Source organism: Pipra filicauda, unplaced genomic scaffold (assembly GCF_003945595.2).
Source record: "Pipra filicauda isolate LSUMZ 115617 unplaced genomic scaffold, ASM394559v2 scaffold31_size4109673_pilon, whole genome shotgun sequence".
Classification (NCBI taxonomy): domain Eukaryota; kingdom Metazoa; phylum Chordata; class Aves; order Passeriformes; family Pipridae; genus Pipra; species Pipra filicauda.
Genome location: NW_024104443.1, coordinates 2,762,827 through 2,784,584, shown reverse-complemented (window position 1 = coordinate 2,784,584; position 21,758 = coordinate 2,762,827). Strand labels below are relative to the sequence as shown.

The following is a 21,758-nucleotide window of genomic DNA, read 5'->3' as shown; positions in this document are numbered from 1 at the left end:
TGTTTATTTCTGTCTACTTAAAATGCTGTTACTACATTTGGAGATAACTGCAACACCTCTAGCTTCCTTATTATATATTTTCAATAAATAGTGGGGTTTTTTTAAATCACTACTTTGTATCAGTAAAAATGCATTTTTATATTCCCTATAGTTCCACACATGCCTTTGCAGAACTACAGGAAACTTTCTAAAGTGGTTTTCCCAAAGATAACTATGAATGGTGATTAAAGTTAAGAACATTTAGGTTAAGCTACAATTCAGAATTTTGCTATAAAATGTTACTACTTGCCTCTGGAGGTGCTACTGGAAATAGCAGCTTTTCCCCTTTCAGTAAACAGGACACGTGACTGTAATAACCGATCAGGTCTGAGAGTGAAGCAAAACGACGTCCACCAATGTAATAATCCCCGCACATGGCAATAATCCTGTTAATTAAAAAAAAAGAAGTTTGACACTAGAAAAATTTTTGCTACCTTTTTTTTTTTAAAGAAAAGGAGATTAGGATCATGTTTGATTCTTAAAACAGTGCCTATATGCAGCAAAATGCAGTATTACGGGATCTCTATAAACATTTAATTAAACCTTAGCTAATGAATATTTAATCAAAAATTACAGATATATATTGCATAATACACCAGTCTTCTATCTAAAGAAAGTGCTGATTTACAGAAAAGACAGTACATTTGTCAGAACTAACTGAAACTAAAAGGAGAAAAATGTGTTGAGTGTCCTGGAAAACTGAAGCAATGCACTGGTAGACACAACAGTATTATTATTTGTATCATACAGGACATACACCTTTTATGATCACAGACAAATTTAATGAAGTAGCAAAGTATTTTAACAAAAAATTACTACATTTGATTATACAATACAGAAAACTAACACCTTCAAAAATTAGTCCCTTCGTTACAGTTAGCTTAGCATCCATATTAATCGTTAAGAAATTACTTCAGAATAATCAAAGTATGTCCTTTATACTCAAATTAAAAATTTGATAACTAATGGAAAAAAGCTTACACAACCATTTCAGTAATTTAACTTCCTACAGAACTGTTTATTATTATTTAAGGTTGGTGATTTTTCTTAAAGCAGAGATTCTTTAATGCATAGTTTGAACTAAATTATTTCTCCCAAACAGTGACGTAAAATGTACATAGAGATGAATCTTCGGAGATTAAATCTAAAGTTTATAAGCATATAGCACTGCAAGGGGAGTCAGAAAACAATACAACTCTAAGGACACAGGCTAGGTGTTTTAGCAGATTTTCTCTAAGATTCCTTGGCAAATTATTCAACAGGGATTAGGTTCTAAATGAAATTTAGTGTTTTGGATTATTATTTCATCAAGCTTAAATGAAACCTTTCTTCAGAACACTGAGTTAGCAAATACAGAAAGACTTCTGTAATCATCGAAAACTCTGAAGGAAAAGATTAAAAATAAATATATCTCTCAAAGTATATTGTATCACTGACTCACCAAAACATGCTGCATATATGACTGTATACAACTTTCAAGGGACACCAAAAGAACTGAAAGAAAGATTCCTTAAGGATTGAAAACATTTTTCTTAGGGAATTGGAAATCATTTGATTATTTTCTATCCGAGATGCACCCACTTTTACGGGGTGCATAAACCAACAGCCAATTGCCTGACACTGACTTCAAAAGGAGAAGCTCTTAAAAATAATCCAAGACTCCAAAACAGGGTTAGAAGGCAAGTATGGCCAGAGTTTCCTTTTCTGCTACTGCTACCCAGGAAGCAGTTCCCATATGTGTATCAGTACAGCTGAGAAGCTGAAATTGAGAGCTCAGATGGCAAGATGCAAACATAAGGTACTTTCTGTGTGTCACATTGTCTGCACTTAGTAGAATTATGCCTTCATGGCTATAGTACATCAAGACCTCTGAATCACACTTCATCACACAGTAGATGCAACCAAAACCTCCCTACATTTGCAAGCCATGCACATAGTGGCTCATAAGATGGTATTCTGGATAATTCCCAACTTCGTAAGAAGTATTTGCTTCCAACTTGTTTGTTAGGACCAAGACAACTGACAAATACTTCTTTTACTGCTGAAGAAATGCATTTGCCTTCCTGTTTTGTAAAGAGGAACATTACACTGCAGCACTCCACTTGCTGACTAACCTTCAAGCTGCTCTAAGAATACACCTCATTTACACCAAGGAATAAACAAACTTCATAATGCACACTTGTTTGACAATGGTAAAGTAATCCAAGCTACCACTCTGGATAAAGAGCTACTTGTATTACAAACAACTAATTCTAACACATGCTGAAAGCTGTTTCCAGCAAACGTTTTGATTATTAAATACCTCTTTGTTTCTTCTTTTTCTTCCTTTTTTTTTCCTGGGTTCTTTTTTTTCATTTTTTCCCCTCCAAATTAAGGAAGCAAACAGATGTGCTAGCACTTTAACTATGCCATGTGAGCTACAATGACTACTATGGAACAGACTCAAAACAATCTCCTTGACTGACTAATGAAGCCTGTATGTTGCTTAAAGTCTATTCAAAACCATTTTAGACTAGCTTCTGTATACAGATATTTTTGGTTTCCTGACAGTTTTATTCTTTATTTTATAAAGTAATTTTAAGCATCATATTTTAAAACAATTAAACACAAGTAAAAAGCTGTACAACATAAGCATAAAGAGTAAAAAATATTGAATTATAATACAATGGTAGTTTTCTGCTTGCACCCTACTGAGTTCTGAAACAAAAAATAAATGGATCACAGTATGCAAAATAAAACATTTAATTCTCACCTAAAATGATTGACATTTGTTTTACTAAGGAATGAAAGCACAAATGAACCTGGTCTCCGATCACTCTCTCGAATAAGGTAACTTCCAGGTTTTCCCGCTTGTCGAAGACGTTCTTCTGCAATTGTTCGGTCAAGTTTTCCATGATACCACCTGAAAAAGAGTAACAATGGGTGTCCTTAGAACTTAAGGGTTTTGTTTATTCTCACACAACAGATCTATGAAACTAACAAAAGATTTCAGTCAAAAGTGATGTAACTTCAAAGCTTTGTTTCGAAGTTATTACATTGCTACAAGTTTAACCTCCAAGTTTACCTATTTCTAATAAACAATACTTTTAACACAGCCAAGTTTTTCAGATAACCTGCTTTTCCCAAGGAACCACCCTAACAGGTGGAGAGTCTATACATATCCTCAGTTTTTTACTCCTCCCTAATTTGCTTATTTTAAACAGGAACAGAGATGAGTGATCTGACTTGGAAGACTCCTGCATTTTAATCCTACACAGGCTTTAGTTCAGGCTGGATATTTCAAAAGCACAAACTGAGAAGTGCATGGTATCAGCCTGCTTATCAGCTGACAGAGATACTGCTGCAGCAAAGCCTGTGAATGGGACAGCAGCCACCAGACCACCATCCAGCCCCAAAGCCATCTTTCCTAATCACGATGTGTACCCTATCAATTGAAAATGAGTGCTGATGCATAGCAAATCAAAGACTGCAAAGTACAACAAGGGAATACTTCAATCTACTGTTATCATTCAAGCATTCAATCACCTTACTCAGTTTATTTACAAGCCTTTGTGAGAACCCTTGTTCTATCCAAAATGATCAAATATTACTTCCTTAAAAAAAAAAAAAAAGGCAGCAATGGAGAGTACTTTTCAAATAGGGCCAACCATTGCTCTCACCACCTTCACAAAGCCACAGCATGTTCCAGAGCTATATACTGTAATAATTCATTAGCTCCACCAACTAACTCTGCTTAATTCAAACTTTAATTTTTATATTCAAGAAAACATCACCTTCCAAACAGCCACTGTTTTAGACAATTTAAATACTTCACTATTTCAGATCACATGCCTTTTAGTTCTAACACTTCACATATGTCTTTCGAGAGTCACAAAAATGCAATTTGGAAGAGATATGTAAATGACCTTTTGAACTAATATATGCAAGAATACCAAATATGTCACAGATTGCAGTTGCAAAAAAAATCAATAGCTAAACTGTTGATAAAATCTGACCAGATTCATTTTTTTTCTACAAAATGGAAGCCAAAGCTTTGAGAGCTTTTGTCAAAAGAAAAATCAGATAGACTAAACTAGTAAAAATCGTTTTACCAGTAGAAGCAGCACCAGCACAGATACTGTTTACCCTGGCAAAGCCATGTGCTTGCTAATCCAGGTCTCATTTGCCTCTCTTCCTCATCCTGATCAAAACAAGTTCAACGAGAAAGAGCACTGTTGTGTATGTGCAACACACAGCACTTAAGACCGCTGCAGGCCAAGTTACATTACCGAGATCCTGTGTCATCCCATTCCAGGGCACAGCAGCCTTGTGAACAGAAACCTGTCATTCAAAGATGGTCCACAAAAAAGTGGATCATACTTCCCCTCCCAGAAGGGTCCTTCAGGAAATGAAACAAAATCAAAACTGTCAGTTTTGAAGTACCTAGGATAAAATACTCTGCTTGTCAGTGTGCATAGCATAGGTGAAACTCGAGTGAGTTTGTTCCCAGCACATGTCACCACTGGGCTCTGCTTTCCTAGATAGCCTGACTTTCACGAAGTATGAAACTGCCTAGAGATACAAGAAGCTTTCCTGATCAAGAAATTCAAGGAAACCAACATTCCATAAAGTCTATTTTAAACTAACAATAGGTTTACTGTGCTTTTATTTGTTCCTATTTATCACCCACATCAGAAAAATAATCTTAATTCTTTTGAGAAACACATGTATTACAGTGCCAAACTAAAAAAAAAAAGGCACAATTTCAAAATGAGGAAGGTGGAAGTCTTAGTAAGAACAGAAATTACCAATAAAAAATTTACTGAGAAAAAAAAAGGCAGGATCATATGCAAACAAAACAATCGACTTTTCTGTAAGGGACAGGGATTTCTAACAATGACAGCACAAACTTGGGTGCTCCAATTTTCAGTCCAGAAGCTTTGAACAAGGAGAACACCCTCCTTGCTGGTGACAGCAATATATATATTGGTATAGCCCACATATGGGAGGTCATTTTCTCTAACACTGAACAGGCACTCTGTCCCATTCAACCATCTTACATCAACCCTACCAGAAAACATTTATTACTGGTAAAGCAAGGTTAAAAATTACTTGCTGCCCCATTTAAGGAAAAGTTTGTTTTCTGAAATAAAAATATCGAGTTAACTTCTGAGTGCAACTAAAATCAGTGTCACCGAGTTGGTATTTGAAATATTAACTTCTGATGGAAAAAACACCGTATTTTACAGCTCACTATGCATTAGTGTAATGCACGAATTACTCTATATAGCACTACCCACAGAGATAAATATTAACCCTAAATTTAATACAAATTGCAGCAAAGCAGTCAGTGTTGAGCAATGATAACAGAGAACAGTTCAAGTGACATCATCCTCAGAAAGCCTCTGTAGATAGCACGCATCTTTAAAGAACAGGATACACACTCAAGTGCAAGTATGTATGATACCATTAGAGTATGCAAAATGCTTGTCAAGAAATAACTACATTTTTCCAGAGAGCAGAATTTTATCACTAGACAAAACCAGTTTATTCAAGCAATATACAATCTAAGAGTGTTGAAAGACTTCATAGTCAGAAGTGTACTTCTTATAATTCATCTACTTATTGCCTGTTTTCAGTGTTATAGAAAGATGCACTCTGCAAATTTGATATCAAAGTTCTTGAAGGTAATGATGCAAGCAGTAAAGACTGTTTTACAAAACTGAAGTATTTGATTTGATTTAAGGATATTAAGTGCTCAGCTAAGGAGTTGCATTATATATTTTCTTAATACTTCTGTTAAACTGCTGTGGGGTTTTTTTTTGCTTTGAAGTATACCCATAGATCAATTTTTCTGTGAATACAGATGAATGTACCGAGCACTGATGAAAAATGTTAAGAACACTTATGCTGTATTGTCAGTTACACAGAAAGATCCATTCAATGGTCAGTGCCAAAGAAAGTACAACAGAAATGAGTAAATTACAGAACCTGCCATATTTGTAATTTCATCAGAGAATAGACTGCAAACACTATGAAGGATACGACCACACTACCATAATTTCTGAAATGAAATGAAGTCCCAGATTCTTTGGTTTTAACCTTCAATCAAGTATATTAGTGAAGCTTGAGCTCATTATTTCTGCAAAAATACACCAAAAGAAACCACCTCTCCCTCTGAGTTTTTAAGTCAAGACCAACAACTTCAGTATTTTTCAACCAAAACAGCTTCAAGGTTAATGTTTTCACAGTCAGAAGCAATGCTTAACCATACAGGTTCTTAACAGATGCAAAAGGAAGTGCTATGTACAGTGCACTATAAGTCTCATGAAAGGAATTACGATTTGGATTGGAAGGTATCACTTAAAAAACTTGCCTTGCTCTTCAAACATGAAGTTGCCACGTGGCTACGACTATCAAATGCCTGCACTCAAAACAATAATTCGCTACCACTTAGATGTATATCCTCCCTCATTGCAAAAGACAAGATCCCCATAATTTCTAGTTGCCTCTGCTTGCCTGCCTAGTCCTATCTAGGAACACCTGTGTATTTCTAACATTAACTTTGCAACTTCTTACATGCTGACAATCCACTATTTTCAGTATGTTTTAAGCAAACAATTCAAATGACATTCTAAATCACAGCTAATGCTCTAACAATACAGTTGCTTTTACAACAAGCACTGAAAGAGAAAACTTAAGTAGCCTTGTAAGAGAATGTTATGAAATGATTCAACTATAAAATGTCCTACCAACTACAGATCACAATTCCGGTGGTTGTTTCTCTGACCACCTGTTTAACTATCTGCTTTAATAAACTTGTATAATTGTTTTTTATTTTGCTTCTAAGAGAATACTAATAATAGGCTTTCACAAACCAGTCAAAAACTGTGCATGAAAATACTTCCATCTGCCAGTTTAAATCAAAAGCAGCATGTTCAAAACCCCAACCCTATATATCAGGATCTTAATGACAGCAAGCAGACAGAACGCAGAAACAATAATATCACAAACAGCTTATGCAGCAACCCAAGAAATACAGAGCTGTGCAAGAGAATGGTCCCTACACTACAGTCACAGCTACATCCAGTGTTTGACAGCCATATGCCAAATCATAAACCTCATGGAATAAGCTGCACTGCAGTCAGAGCTGTTACCTTTGGTCTGCATGCAAACAAGAGATCCTTAAATTTTCGTATGCTCCAAGGAAGATGCTGGGTACCACACACCCAGCCACACCAGTCCGATCAGGCCCAGCCAGCACTCTGCTGTGAGCAGGACTGCAGCTACACTGCGTCCCTTTAGCAAGCCCACAGCAACAGGGCTTCTGGCCCCAACATGCACACACAAGGCACATGCAAGGCACAGGCTGCTCACAAAGAGGTAGCAGATGGTAAATTTACCATGTGGAAGGAGTCAGCTGCTATTGTGCGTGGAAGCATGTCACACTGTACAAGCAAGTCCTTTTATTTACATATTTCCTTTTTACATGTGGGAAACACAAGTATGAAGCTTTGCTGTTCCACTAAAGAATTCTGCTCTTACAGTACACTGCAATTTTTACTTGGGAACACAGTAGGTTAGTGACAAGACAATAAAAGATAAATTGCAGAAGGGGAGGAAAAGTGAATTTCAGCATTTTAGAACAAATACAGATGTTGATAACAGCTGCAGACCTCTCTATTTCCATATAGAAAAAGCTATGGTGCACAGAAAAAAAAGTCATTAAATGTCATATCCACTTCACTCACAGCTCTTCTCAGCCATAACTTGCTGCTTCCAGAAAACCCATTAAAAACAACAGAGAACTTGAAGGAGTCACGTCAGAGCCCCCCTTTTAGCAACTCAGACACTGCCTCAGCGCCTTTCACACATTACAGATTCTTGTTACCACCTCCTGAGACCATGAGCTCTGTTCCAATTAGAAGCAAAACAGCAAAGATTACCTAGAACTGGAGAAAATCCTCAATTTCAAAAGGCACACAGAAGTCTCAAGTACAATTTCATGAAGACAAAGGAGAAAATTTACACAACAAAGCATCTTGAATGTCTTCTTATTCTGTTAACATCAACCATGCTCCCCTCAAGCCTTCCATCTGAAGATTCAATGCTCCTATTCACTGTTCAAGTTTCATTTCAGTCTTACAGCTTCTCCAGCCTAAAATGCATTCTTAGCTTTACCATTTGTATCCAGACTCTGCCTTTTAGCACTTTATCCCCCATCTCCATCAGATTTGTAAGGCTGATTACTGCCTTTATGCACATAATTTGTAGAGCTTAAACTAAATTTCAGTCAGACTTTACTAAATTCACCTCCTCTTCCTGTCTTGTTAGTTACTATTCAGTAGTTACCAATTTTTGACCAAATCTTTGCAGCTCTCCACATCACAAAAAACTTGCTACCAGAAAAAGATCTGCAAATATGCTAAAATGGATGCACCTCTAAGATAAAGGAGCTCTGAGATGAACAAAACAGATCAAACAAAAACCTCAGTATGTCTTAACAAAGAGACTACACAAAGATGAAAGAGCAAGATAAGCATACAGTAGAAGAAGAATACATTTAAATAACTTCACAAAGGGCAAAGCAAACAATGCTATAACTGTAAGAGACAGAGATGTGACAACAGCATAATATCCAGCACTGAAAAGATTGACTGTCTATCTCATTTTTTGCAAGAGCCACCAATAAGCAAGTGAAATACAGCTAAACCTGATGAAAAATAGCTCTTGAAACAGCTTGCATTTTTCCTACTGAAGGATCAGATTAGGAAATGAATTCTGGAATTCATTAAAGGTTTTAGCTAGAAACTTCCCATTTTTACATGCTATGTTAACTGGGCCCTCAGGTCAAAAATGCACCTTTTTCTGTTTCAACTGGGAGTAACTACTACAGAAATAATGTTAATAGTACTACACAAATAAGTAGATACTTTTTTACAATAATTAAGGAAATTCTAAGATGTTCTTCAACTTGTCAGCCATTACCCTCATTAAATCTACCAGAGGCTCCTTCACCTTTCTCTCCTCCTTCCACCTCACTCTCACTAACAAAGCACAGGTTTTGGTTTTGTGTTTCACTCTCACCTCCTCCTGCAAGCTGGATTGCCTCTCTAGAGAGATGTGTCATGCCCACAGATAGATAACTGCTTCTATAATGAGAAAACCCTGACAGTTTGTAGAGAGTACAACCCATACACAACAAATCTAATGACATGACATAAAATTGTGTATATAACTAAGAAGAGGAAAAAAAACCTGTTTCTAGATTTGAATAATTGAGATGATTACTACAGAGGCTTGGTAGCATTTTGCTTCTAGAGGAATAAAGACACTTCTCTATCACCCCTTTTAATTATGCAAGTATCCAAGTTTGAATCTTGTAACATCTCTGGTGCTAACTCTCTAAGACGGCAATATTGAGAAGAAATTGATTGATTTATGGTTACTCTTAAATTTTACATATAAAAAATGATGCAATTTATCTATAAAATAACCATAGAAAACCTAATCAGCCATAGACAGAATATCCTATTGTGCATGTGCTACACACGGCTGAATATTTACATACATATGCATAATTTTATGGAAAGCAAGAGGTGGGCTAAAAATAGTAACAATAAAGAAGGAGAACAAAATTTCATAGAAACATCTTACACAAATCTACACATAATTACCATGATTCCTGAATTGATCATTAAAGGTTGGCTAAATCTAGATGGTGATCATCCCACTCCACCCAGCTGTGAGGCTGCCACTGGAGGACTGTGTCCAGTTCTGCTCCACACAAGTCAAGAAAGATGTGAACAGACTGAAGAGGGCCCCAAGGAGGGCCCAAAAAGATGAACAAAGGGCTGGAAAACCTGCCCTGTGACAAAAGAATGAGCTTGGCCCCTTCTCGCTGAACAAGAGAAGGCTCAGGGGGATCTCATCACAGTGTTCCAATAGTTAAAGTTATTCATTTAAACTCCCTCAGGAAGAAGAAAAACCTCACTGGAGGTTTTCAAGATGTGACTGGACAGGATGATAGATAATCTCAGCTATACTCCCTTTCCCATACAAGGACTCCCTGAAAAACATCTCAGCCTTGGCCATATTGACCACCATAACTGGTCTACTCTGGCCTCCAATCGGGAGGTCTGGAGACACACCATCTATAACGCTGCTGCTTCTTTCGAGAAAGCACGCAGGATCACCCTTGAGGAGAAAAGGCAACGCAGAAAGAATCGTGCCTTGCAGAATATACCACCTAAGGAGTCTTTCTGCTGTGCCTTTTGCAACTGGACGTGTCTATCTCGTATTGGCCTTTTCAGCCACCAACGCACTTGCAACAAAAGTGGGTAGAGCCCTCCCCAAATCTTCGTTCGCGAAGCCCAGCCATGAGACAAGATGAGATGAGATGAGACTCCCTTTCCCACGAAAGGTTGGGACACAGGATCTTCCAAGGTCCCTCCTAATCTGGGCCATTTTTTGGTTCTATGGTTCTATATATTCCAACCCTGATGAAACTTTATACTCACAAAAAAACCCAAACATTTACCACTTGAGGATGAACAACTATTGCTATTTCAGTTTGGCAAAAAAACAAAACACTAACAAAAACAATTGATTTGGTGTGAAGGTGGCCTGAGAAGCGGTTGAAAATACCGAAATTTGAACATGAAAATGAATTTTTTAGGGTCTGATCATCATAAGAATCAGACTGCTAACTTACCATAACACCCACTGGATACACTAAGTGTCCTGGAGACCTCAATACTCCATTCCTAAAATACAACTGGAGCTTTAAAGTTAATCTAGCAACATTCATTTGTATACATTAATTTCTACATGCTAGCCAATTGTAATCAAAACATACCTTAGAAGGAAATGGTAGGTAACTGAAGCAAGTTAATCAATATTTAAATAGCACTGTTAGGTAGCTTAGAAAGACCCTTTTTTAAAGGCAAGTTCTTGTGCTTTTACAGCAGAAATTAAGACATATGCCTATATATAAAGTAATGAAATACTCTTTTTGCCAACCTAAATATTCCTTGTACTTTCATTACAAATCTTCCCTCTTAGCTACTGTCCTGACTTTATTCCTGACTACTTCAAGGAATGATTTTCATCAAATAGGTCTGTAACATGGATCCTCAACTACAAACAGTATTTTTATACATCTAGATAGAATCACCACAGGTAACCACTGGGGATCATCCAGTTCGACCTTGCCCCCCCCCACCCTGTACAGGTAGGATCAGCTACATCCAGTTGCTCAGGGACATGTTCCATTGGGTTATGAACATCTTCCAACTACAGAGACTCCATGACCACTCTCAGCAATTTCTATCACTGTTTGACAACCTCCACCATTAAAAAAAAAATAATTCTTTTGTATTTAGATGGAAATTCAAGTTTTTTAATTTGTCTCCATTGCCTCTTGACCTGTCACAGCAACCACTGAGCTTAGTCTGGTTCTCTCATCTCATCCCATCCCATCAGATCTTTATACTCATGTTTAAGACCCACTCAAGACTCCTCCAGAACAGTCCCAGCTCTCTTGGCCTCTCTTAATCTGACAGATGATTCAGTCCCTTCATCACCTTGATGGCCCTGCACTGGACTGTCTCCAGTAGGTCCATGTCTCTCTTGCACTGATGAGCCCAGCACCAGACACAGCAGCCTAGATGTGTCTCACCATTACGGAGGGAAAGGATCATCCCCTTCAAGCTGCTGACAATGCTCCTCCCAATGCAGCCCAAGACAACATCAGCCTTCTTCGCCATGCAGGCACACTGGTGGCTCTGCTCAGGTCCTGACACCCACATCCTTTTCTGCAGAGCTGCTTTCCAAATGCTCTGCCCCACCAGGTGCTTGGAGTTACTACTCCCCACTGCCAGAGCTTTGCAGTTCCTTTGTTTAACTTCACAAGATCCCTTGCAGCCCAATTCTCCAGCCTGTCCACATCATTCTGGATGTCAGCACACCCACCTGATGCAGCTGCTATTCCTTTCTGTTTTGCATTGTCTGTGAACTTGCTAAGGGTGCACGCACTCTGTCTCAGCATCCAGTTCATTAATCAAAATGTTATATAGTATTGGCCCCTGGATGCACCCTGGGGAATACCACCAGTGACTTGCCTCCACCTGGACTTTGTGCTGCTAATCACCACCCTCTGTTCCCAGTCATTCAACAAGTTTTCAGTGAGATGCCTGTCCTTTTACCTAACCTGTACACTGTGGGCTTGTCTGTGAGGAGGCTATGGAAAAAGGTGTCAAAAGCCTTACTAAAGTTAAGCTAAACTCTCTCCCTTTCTCCCAAGCCAATAACCTCATCACAGAAGGCTCTTAGGTTGGTTAAGCACAATTTTCCCCTCATAAATCCTCTCAGCACAAACCAAAATTTATACACAGACTCAAGTAATAACAGAAACTTTTTTCTGCTCTATCATTATCCAGAGGGATAAAGCAGGTATTTTACTTAAAAACAAAAACTGTTAAAGACTACCTTCAGTCTTTATATAGTATATAAAATTATATAAAGCTAGTCAAGTATCTACACCTTGTCAAGTATTGATAACATTTTACTTGTACTGACTGTACTCTGGAGGGACACTGAGGAACCCATACTGAAATACTTCAGTGCAGCACAAAGATCATGTTAAATCAAGATCTCTTCTCCTCTCTCCTATTGTGTCTACCAGCAAGACAAATACCAAGACTGTTTTTTGGTTTTGTTAAGGGAGAAAGATAGGTATGTAAGAAAATGGAGTCCTATGCTGAAGAGACCCACTCCCCCACTGTAAAATTTGTGTTCCTCCTTCTTCCACAGCCATAAAACATTTAGAAAAAAAAGATCAAGAAATTCAGCATGGTATTACGCTTCTCAGTAGGGCAGGCCAATTGATGAAGTGTGGAAGTCCCACAGTGATATTCTGGGAGTCACTCTATGACACAAAATAAAACATAAATAAAGAGCAGGTCAAGAGACTCGTCACTGTTTAAACAAAATGACATCATCTGATGTTAACTAGAAATACAGACTAAACTACTGAAAAATCCTCCTCAAACTTTTTCTAGCCTCAAATGCTGTCCCTCGTCTGGTTTTCTTTATCTGAAGCTTTCATTTACCTAGGTAACCCACACGCTCCGTTTACTTACAGCTTCACTTCCTGTATGGGGTTAGGTACGATGCTGCCCCACTGTGTTTAACCACTCATTGAAGATCACACTTCTAATACCACACATTCAGCCAGAACTAAAAACAGATTTATATTCAGGTCTGTTCTTTAAGTAGTCCCAACAGTACATTATCCACCAACCTGAGAAAAATAAGGTGTTTCCCTGCCATAGAGAACAGGAATTAATAAAGAAACTCATTACCTAAAAAGGAAAATATTCGCTGCTAACTACATTAAGTGCTAAAAAGAGAAGAAACCTCGTACGCCAAAATCAATTTATATCACATTTCATTTTTTTTTTTAATACAGTACCTAACTGAACATGCCAACATTATTTCCCCTCAGTTTCCAGTGCAACAGATTCATTCATCAGTCTGCAAAAGGGCCTTTCACCATTATTCGGAACAAAATTTCTTTTCATGATCTTCTGAAACAAACAAATGGTGCAGAACTCTGAACTTGACACTTCCAACTCTCATGTGAAGCTACTAGAACTTCACTCTGTGTTCAGGTGGAAAAATGTTCTACTTTCATGCAATCAATGCTTACTTATATTTCTCTACCCACCTCTGTCTTCAGCTCTTTTTCTCATTATGTTGCCTCAACAGGCACCAAGAGTGATTGTAAGAGTACATCTGCTTTGGGCAAGATTTGTTTTAACCAGGCGTTATTTTGACAGCCTATTTTATTTTGTGTGATTGACCACTTTCACAGTTCAATTGATTTCCATTTCAAACTGATAACCACTGCTTAAAAACATCACATGAAAATGCCATTTTTCCTAGAATACTGGAACTGTTCCTAGCATCTTAATGCTACACTAGGATCTAAATCAATATTGTCAACTAAGATTTTAAATCAAATATATAAATAACTGAACCAGCATTCATTCACTAAATCTGAAGGCATTTCCTTACACTAGTTCAGCCTCTGTCATTGAGCTTTGCAAATGGGATAGAAGGCAGGGGACCTAAACAAGCACAAAGTTGCTCATTTTATTTCCTAGCATCCTGTGCCTCCCACCTAGCATTAAGCTGCAATATAAACACACCACTGCTGTGCTCCAGAAAAATATGAAAACACACACACAGTGAATAGACAGTTAAGCCAGTTTCACTCCAGATCAAAGATTTAAAAAAAAAAAAAAAAAAAAATCAACCCTACTGGGAGATTTTGAGTTCATGCATAAAGAGGATGTGTTACATGCTAACATATGTAACACATTCTCCCACTGCTCCAAAATTAAAGAAAACACTAACACTAACATGGTCCTTAGGTACATGAAAAAGACAAGAGGAAATTAGGCACATTAGGTGCTTGCTAGCAAAGATGGACATATCCTGACCTCCCACAACAAACTATATTTACAGCATCCTGATGGGAAGTGTAGAACTTGCATCTGCTTCGCTTCCCATCTCTTCACGTTACTTATTGTGAAAGACAGAATGTCAACTTTTCAGTATTTAAAAGCTTTTTCATGTTTAAAAAAGCATTTGTCTATAACATCTTTATGGCCTAGAACTTGGAGACTGGGAACTCATATTTTGTTTTGTGTTTAGGCATTTTTGTTTGCTTTGTTTTTTTTTTTTTAAATTGTAAAACAAGCTAGGAGAAGAAGAAGTGATAAAGCTGTGTCTAAGTTTGTGAAGAATGCTTTAATTTTTTTATTTAAACTTAAAAGTCTAATCTAAAATTGTAGTATGAACCTGAAAAAACCAGCAGCAACATTTACCAGATAGTTCTCCCTGCAGTCAGTAACCAATCATTCAGCAAATCCTGAAACATGATGCACGTCTATGGGAAGGAAAAGAAGCCTAGTGAGTCGTCACAATTATAAAAGAATTAACACCTTTTCATTCCTATAGAGAACAGTAATTTTGTATCACACAGAGCAAGGCCAGGAGTGAAGAGCATTCTTAATTTTCTGATGTACCCATAACATATTATAAGCAACTAAGACAAAACCACGTGACAGAATCATGGAATTATCCACAAGCCACCCTGCATTTCTCCTATAAAAACTGAATGAATTAGGAGGAAGTGGGAAAGGGTGGAGCTGGCAGTCATATTTAAACAAATGGAACAGCAGTTTGCAATCACATCCAACTGAAGAAATTGAACACAAGTTGAAATTTAAAGATCAATTTCCATTCTTAAAGACTTACATTGGAGCTTTCCTGGTATGCAACGATGGATAATACTGATCTGTGGCTTTGGTAATAAATCAAGAGTTCAACTCCACAGAAGCAGATGGTATAACTACAAAGAAATGGCACTTCCAAAATAAAAAAAGCAGGACTGAAAGGACAGAATTTACTATTGACATATGCCCGTTGTATGACTTAACTGAGAACGGTAAAAACTGACACTGCATAGAATAAATAAGAGATGAATGAAAGGGGAAAAAAGCTTCTAAATAATCAGTCAATTTAATTTTTTTATGGAAAAGTCACACATCAAAGATAAAAACTATAAAGGAGAAGGCTAAGTATTTGGAGGCACAAACTTCTGAAACAATTTTTACGTGCATTTTACTTCTTGTCTGTTTATGTACTTAAGAATCTTCAAGAGAAAAACATTAGAGCTACAGAGCTAAGCCCTGGTGCTCTATAAACATCAATGCCCCTTTAAATAAGGTAAGTAGCCTTCTGAGCCAAGACAAAATCAGGGCTGCAGTGTTCCCCTAGCCTGTCCTTCTTGTCAGAAACCTGACATCCTCTTTTATGAAAGTTAAACCATCATGCTTGCATATGACTTATAAGACAATATTCTAACTGCAAAACCCATTCAAAATTGTCAGTGTGGCAACAATTATTTAGCATCAAACAAGTGATTGCTCATAAATAATTACCCCGCTTTCCTTGCTTTTTGGCTTTTTCCTCAGTTCGCTGAGGAACTTAGCCAGGTCTGACAAAAGCAGTCTGAACTTTCAGAGAGAAAACCAGAAAAGCACAATCCTGCACTTCACCAGCTTGGTACACAAGACTGAAAAGCATTTGCTTTTTACATGCTTCTATTTCCCACATTTCTGTCAAATCTGCCTAGTCCTATTTCTAGCTCACTAAGGAATTCTACAAGTTTAAGACTATTCAAAGACTGTCTTCACAAAGCAAAGCCTTAATATTTACAAACTTCCACAAGTCCAGGAATTAAAAGAATAATGGACTGCCAGAAAGCCTATCAATGTTAGAGAGATTAATTTAAAAAAAAATACTACAGTGTTACAGTTTATGTTCTACATACAAAGACACTAGCTCCTGAAATCGTGAAAGTATGTGACAATGCAGAAGATAAGTCTGACAGTGGAGTTATGAGAGAACTTAAGAAAGACCCCAAAATTCAAATGGGTTTTTAAATTAACTGACATATATATATATATAAAGATAACTGTATCTTAACTCCCTACATTATCCAGTATACTTGCCATAGCTTCAGGAACAACATATTTAGACACTGATGAAAGAATGTAAGCCTTTGAAGCAATTTCATTCTGGGGAGAATATGGTAAGAATATTGGAGAAAACAGTTATTTTTTGCTCTGATACAAGCCCTACAAGTACTTTGTGTAAACCCGCAGATTTTCTATAGTGAAACCCAAAGACTGCTTTTAGAGTACTTACTAATCACATGGACTCTACATAACATTATCTGATCTTATATTTCACACAATATAAACAAAGAAATAGTCTGCCTCTAGTGCAAGATCCCTTCTATTACCAGAACTGCAGGAATCCTGATTAATGTATGGATAAATACAAGAAAACCTAACTATAGGTTTACAATTTATTCCAATTGTCTCCTCTCGCCAAACATCACATAATTGCAAACAACTTGATTTTAAATTAGTTGAGCAGCAAGACAGTTAGACACCATTTATAAAAACATCCCCTGTCAACACTTTAAAATACAGAACTGAATTTAATTCATTTTAAATCCATTGTCCCAGACTGCCTGAACTGTTAAAAAGACCAAACGTGCGCATTACTTTGGCTGTGCGCGTATATGAAATGGAAAAGAAAAGCGTTACTTTTTTGAGTAGAAGGCAATGCAATACAACATGATTACATGATATATTAAGTATACTATGCCATGTTTAGCTTTTCTTCCTTGCATTAAAAAAAATGAAGTTTATGGCTCTAGGGAGAAGGCGCTACCAGAGATTGGAAAAGTTTCCCCCCATAGGTAGCTTAATCCACAACCGGAATAACTCACTCTTCCTGGCAGCCTGCACTATCGCAATGAAAACTTGCAAAAAACTAACTCGAGCGCCCTTTTTCCTAGGAGCTGATCCCAATCACCACTGGAACATCAACTCTCGGTGAAGGGGAAGGAATCCGACCTCTCCTGCCGCCGTTCACGCCCCGGGTTGCGGACAGCGGGTGTCCCTCGCCCGGGCTGGGGCTCCCCGGGCAGTGTCCCGGTGCACCAGCCTTCCTGCTGAAGCGGAACCGAGAGAGGGAGGGAGGGAAGGCGAGGGGGGTGGGACGCAGAACTTCTGTGGGACTTCCAGCCGTCTGACACACTTTCCCCGGCGCGGCCCCCGCTCCCCAGGCCCGGCGGGTACTCACTGATTGGTGGGGGGCGCGTTGAGCGGGATGGCCACCTCCTCCTCCTCGTACTCCGGCCCGTCCAGCGAGTCCCCTTCGTCCACTGTCCCCAGCCCCCCGGCCAAGGGGGGCGGCGGCGGCGGCAGTGGGGGGAAGCCGGCGGTGCCGGGATCGGCAGCCGTAGGGGCAGGCCCCGCGCCCAGCTCCAGCAGCCCCAGCACGGAGCACAAAGCCGGCCCGCCCGGGGGGCCGCCGCCAGCCGGGAACGGGCCCTGCGGCCCCGGCGCCTTGCCCCGGCACACAGCGAGGCACTGCCCCGGCTCCCCGGGCGCCCCGGCCACCGCCGTCCCGGCCGAAGCGCCAGAGCCGCCTTCCTCCCCCGCGGCCTCGGCCGCCATCATGGTGAGCCTCGCCCCCCGCGCCGGCCGCCGCACGCCGGGGAGGAGGCGACAAAGGGGCCCCGGCCCCCCGCCCCCGCCCCGCGCCCCGCCCCGGCGGGGAGCGGAGCCGGGACGCGGCCGAAACTTCCCGGCGGAGTCGGGCCGGGAACAATGCCCGGCTGGGCGGGGGCTGGGCCGCTCCGAGCGCCCCGCGCGGTGCCTCGGCCCGCGCCCGCCCCGGGGAAGCGCCGCCCGCGCGCCCCGGAGCTGCGCGCCTGCGCGGCCACTCCGCGCTTGCGCGCGGGCTGCGGTCCCGGCGGGGCCGTGAGGGATCGGGAGCTGGAGCGGAGGGAGCCGCGGGGCCGTCCGGTAACAAAGGGAGCCACTCGCCGCTGAGGGGCGGGAACGCACGGGGCTGGGGAGAGATTCACCAGCGCAGCGGCTGCTTACGTGTGGGGGCCAAGCTGCTCGGGGTCTTAAAAAGGATCGCAGAATAATCAAGGCTGGAAGAGACCTTTGAGATCATCACGCCTAACGTCAGCCCAGCACTGCTAGTGCAACCCCTAAACCACTGCACCACATCACCCAGCGCCAGATCCAGACTCCTCCTGAACACCTCCAGGACTCCAGTCCAGTGACTCCACCTGGGCAACCTATTCCAATGCCTGACCTCACTAACAGAAAAAAATTAATATTTAATCTTAATAATCTTAATCTCCCTTGTTTCAGTTTGAGGCCATTTCCTCTGGTCCCCTCACTGCAGGCACGGCAGGAGAGACCGGCCCCCACGTCACCACAGCCTCCGTTCAGGTGTCCATATGACAAGAGGGAACGGCCTCTGCTTGCACCAGGGGAGGATCAGGCAGGCTATTAGGAAAAATTTCATCATTGGAAGTATGGTCAAGCACTGGAACAGGCTGCCCAGGGTAATGATGGAGTCACCATCCCTAGAAGTGTTCAAAAACCGTGTCAATGTGGTGCCTGGGGACATCTTTTAATACTGGACCTGTCAGTGTTAGGTTAATGGTTGGACTCCCATGGTCTTGGTGGTACTTTCCACCTTAATTGATTCTATTATGCTATTCTAACAGTAAGAGTGAAAAAAAAAATATCCGTCCTGGAGTCCACAAGCTGTTTACCTTGTAAGAGCTGTGACTCCATTGCTATTAAATGGTACTTACTCTGCACTTTCCTGAAATTGTAATTTTTTTCATGTTACTGAAGCCTGCAGGCTCTCACTACACACTCCCTTCCCTCAGATGTATCTTCATCATCAGTAATTTTTCTCCCTTAAGTGGGTTTATATATCAGCTTCACTTCATATCTAAGTACCTCTTGGGTCAAGAAGACATCATGTGATTGCCATTACCAGGTAATACAATATGTATATATATTTTAATTTTATTTTTTTCCCAGTGTTAAAAGAACTGACAAATAGCAGCATGTTGACACTTGCATGTCTCTCTAGAGTTCTCAGAAGGCATCTAAACATTCAGGTTTTCAAAGCTTTGCATTACCCAAAAGCATTAAGTGAATTTTTCCTGAGGCCACTAAAACAAACTACTGCTCCCACTTTCACAGCTCTCCAGCCAACCTCTTTTTATCTGCTGAAATTTTTTCATATCTTGCCTTGCTCCGCTTCCAGTTACACTACTGAGATCTGTGGAATTATGCTGGGGTTGTGCCCAGGGCCAGTGAAAGGAGAAGTTGGCTCTAGCCCCAAGTTTATGGAATCAAAACACATCCATTTGCTGCTGCTTTTCTGTTTAAAGAAATTGTAATTTCAAAGAATGTTGTAGCCTGCTCTCTGTATGGGTTCCTCTTTCTGCTGTTTGCTTTCCCTTACAGATTTCTAAACAAAATAATTTTAACACAGCCTTGTCACTGTTGTAGTAGCAATATGCCTAAATATAGAAGTGCAGTGCAAATATTTATAAGATTCCTTTTATGAGGCAAGCTTTTCTAAGTGCCTTTCAGGGCAGCAGTGTGTGGATTAGGACGTGCAGACTAGAAATACAGCTGTGCTAAGAATTTCACACAGGAGGGGGTGATGTGGCTTCAGCACTTCTTCAGGAGGTTTATTTTGGGGAGAACAATTTTAAATTTCGAAAGGATTCCACAGAAAGAGAGCTCTTAGTAAGATCAGCCAAGCTGTTGCCTTTCTGCCCCGACACACCATTTCTGTTCACTTTTCAGGCAAAGTTGCCATCCTGAGTCGCTTGGCACTGCAGGTTGTAAACATCACCCTGCGTCACCTCTTAAGTCTTGAAAGTTGACTCCCTTTTTAGAATCGTAGAATATCTCGGGTTGGAAGGGATCGATAAGGATCTAGTCCAACTGCCTACTCCTCTCAGGACTATCCAAAACTACAGCCTTTGTGGGACTTATTTACATAAATGTATTTGGATGAAGGAGCAAGTGTAATGATGTTTTTCTTGATGCTTCTTGGACATTTGTGTAATAAATAAGAAATGGTAAAATAATTTACTCGTCAAAATATATATATTGTACTTTCCGTATATTATAGCTAATGCTTTGTGGGGACTGGGGAGTTGTGAGCTGCGGAATAGTTAACTGCCGTGTTACTATTATAAGTTGACTGTCCTGCAGCTGGTAGTTCCCTAGCTGGCAAGATAAAGTATTCTGCTTTACTGAGCACGTGTACTATATCCTGTTTTTCTAAAAATATTGTCTAAGTGTACTCATTAGAAAAAGAAGAAGGGAGCAAGGATCGGGGGGGAGTCAAGGACAAAGATGATAAAGAACAGCCAAAGAGAACGTCGGGGGACCATTCCCATACCCAACTCCAAGGACATTTGAGCTAATTAAAACTGCTGATGGAAAGTACCTGGCGATTGGAATAGGCCTACAACAGAACCAACCAGAACAAAGCCCGCGAACTCAAGCCCAATGAAGAGCTAACAAGTGACTATGGGAGGGGAGTTGAAAAAAGTATAAAAGTTTGTCTCTATTGCGCTTGCGGGCCGTTGATGGAGCGAGGGTCTGCTCCGGCCGCCCAGCACGCTGGTTTGCTTATTTGCACTTTATATAAATCTTATAATAAAAATTGCTGCTATATTTTGATTTGGTTTATTTACCTATAACATTTGCAAATGTGTCTTTTTCTGAAATCCCTGATATAAATGATAGTTAGTTCTTCATCCTTTCTGTGTGAATGGTGTCAGCCTAGATTCTCTGAAAAGTCTATTTGCGTGTTCCCTAGTTTGAGGCTACTATAATACTACGTACCATAAGAACACTGACAGTGGTGAGACATTCCAAGCAGATATATACATTATTAGGAACTCAAGTTTTCAGGCTGGGTTTGTCGCTGATGTGCATGGCCTGAGGCAAGTCATTTGAACAAGGTTACGCTTTCTCCATCAGTGGAGTAAGAAGCTATTTCACAGATGTGTCAGAGGATTAATTAGGTTTTTTTAAAACATTTGAAAGCCTTTAAACATCAATGCTTATTAGGATAAAAGCCACATAAAGTGTGACCCAGTATTTCAGTTATTAAAAAACCCGGATCTCTCCTCTACCTGAGCACAGTTTACTTCCGCTTTTCCAAAGTGTTGTCCTATCTCAGAAATAAATAGCAACAGAGGAATTTTCAATCTTTCTTTTGTAGGGTGGAGTGATAGGAAAGCA

The 21,758-nt window shown here is 39.9% G+C and overlaps 1 protein-coding gene and 1 long non-coding RNA gene across 2 annotated transcripts in view; one reads left to right on the top strand and one right to left on the bottom strand.

Moving 5' to 3' along the window:
* RASA1 (RAS p21 protein activator 1) overlaps nucleotides 1-18,214 on the bottom strand; it is a 51,307-nt gene extending 33,093 nt beyond the window's left edge. The window contains exons 1-3 of the mRNA XM_027719018.2: nucleotides 17,749-18,214; nucleotides 2,792-2,941; nucleotides 290-425 (exon numbers count right to left, since the gene is read on the bottom strand). Coding sequence (XP_027574819.1) covers nucleotides 290-425; nucleotides 2,792-2,941; nucleotides 17,749-18,128 — 666 coding nt within the window. The 5' untranslated portion in view covers nucleotides 18,129-18,214. The remainder of the gene's footprint in view (nucleotides 1-289; nucleotides 426-2,791; nucleotides 2,942-17,748) is intronic.
* A 50-nt stretch (nucleotides 18,215-18,264) lies between these two features.
* Nucleotides 18,265-21,185, top strand: LOC113986884. The gene is made up of 2 exons (XR_003540303.2): nucleotides 18,265-19,479; nucleotides 20,304-21,185. It is a non-coding gene; the product is annotated as an uncharacterized LOC113986884 (long non-coding RNA).
* The last annotated feature ends 573 nt before the right edge of the window (nucleotides 21,186-21,758 follow it).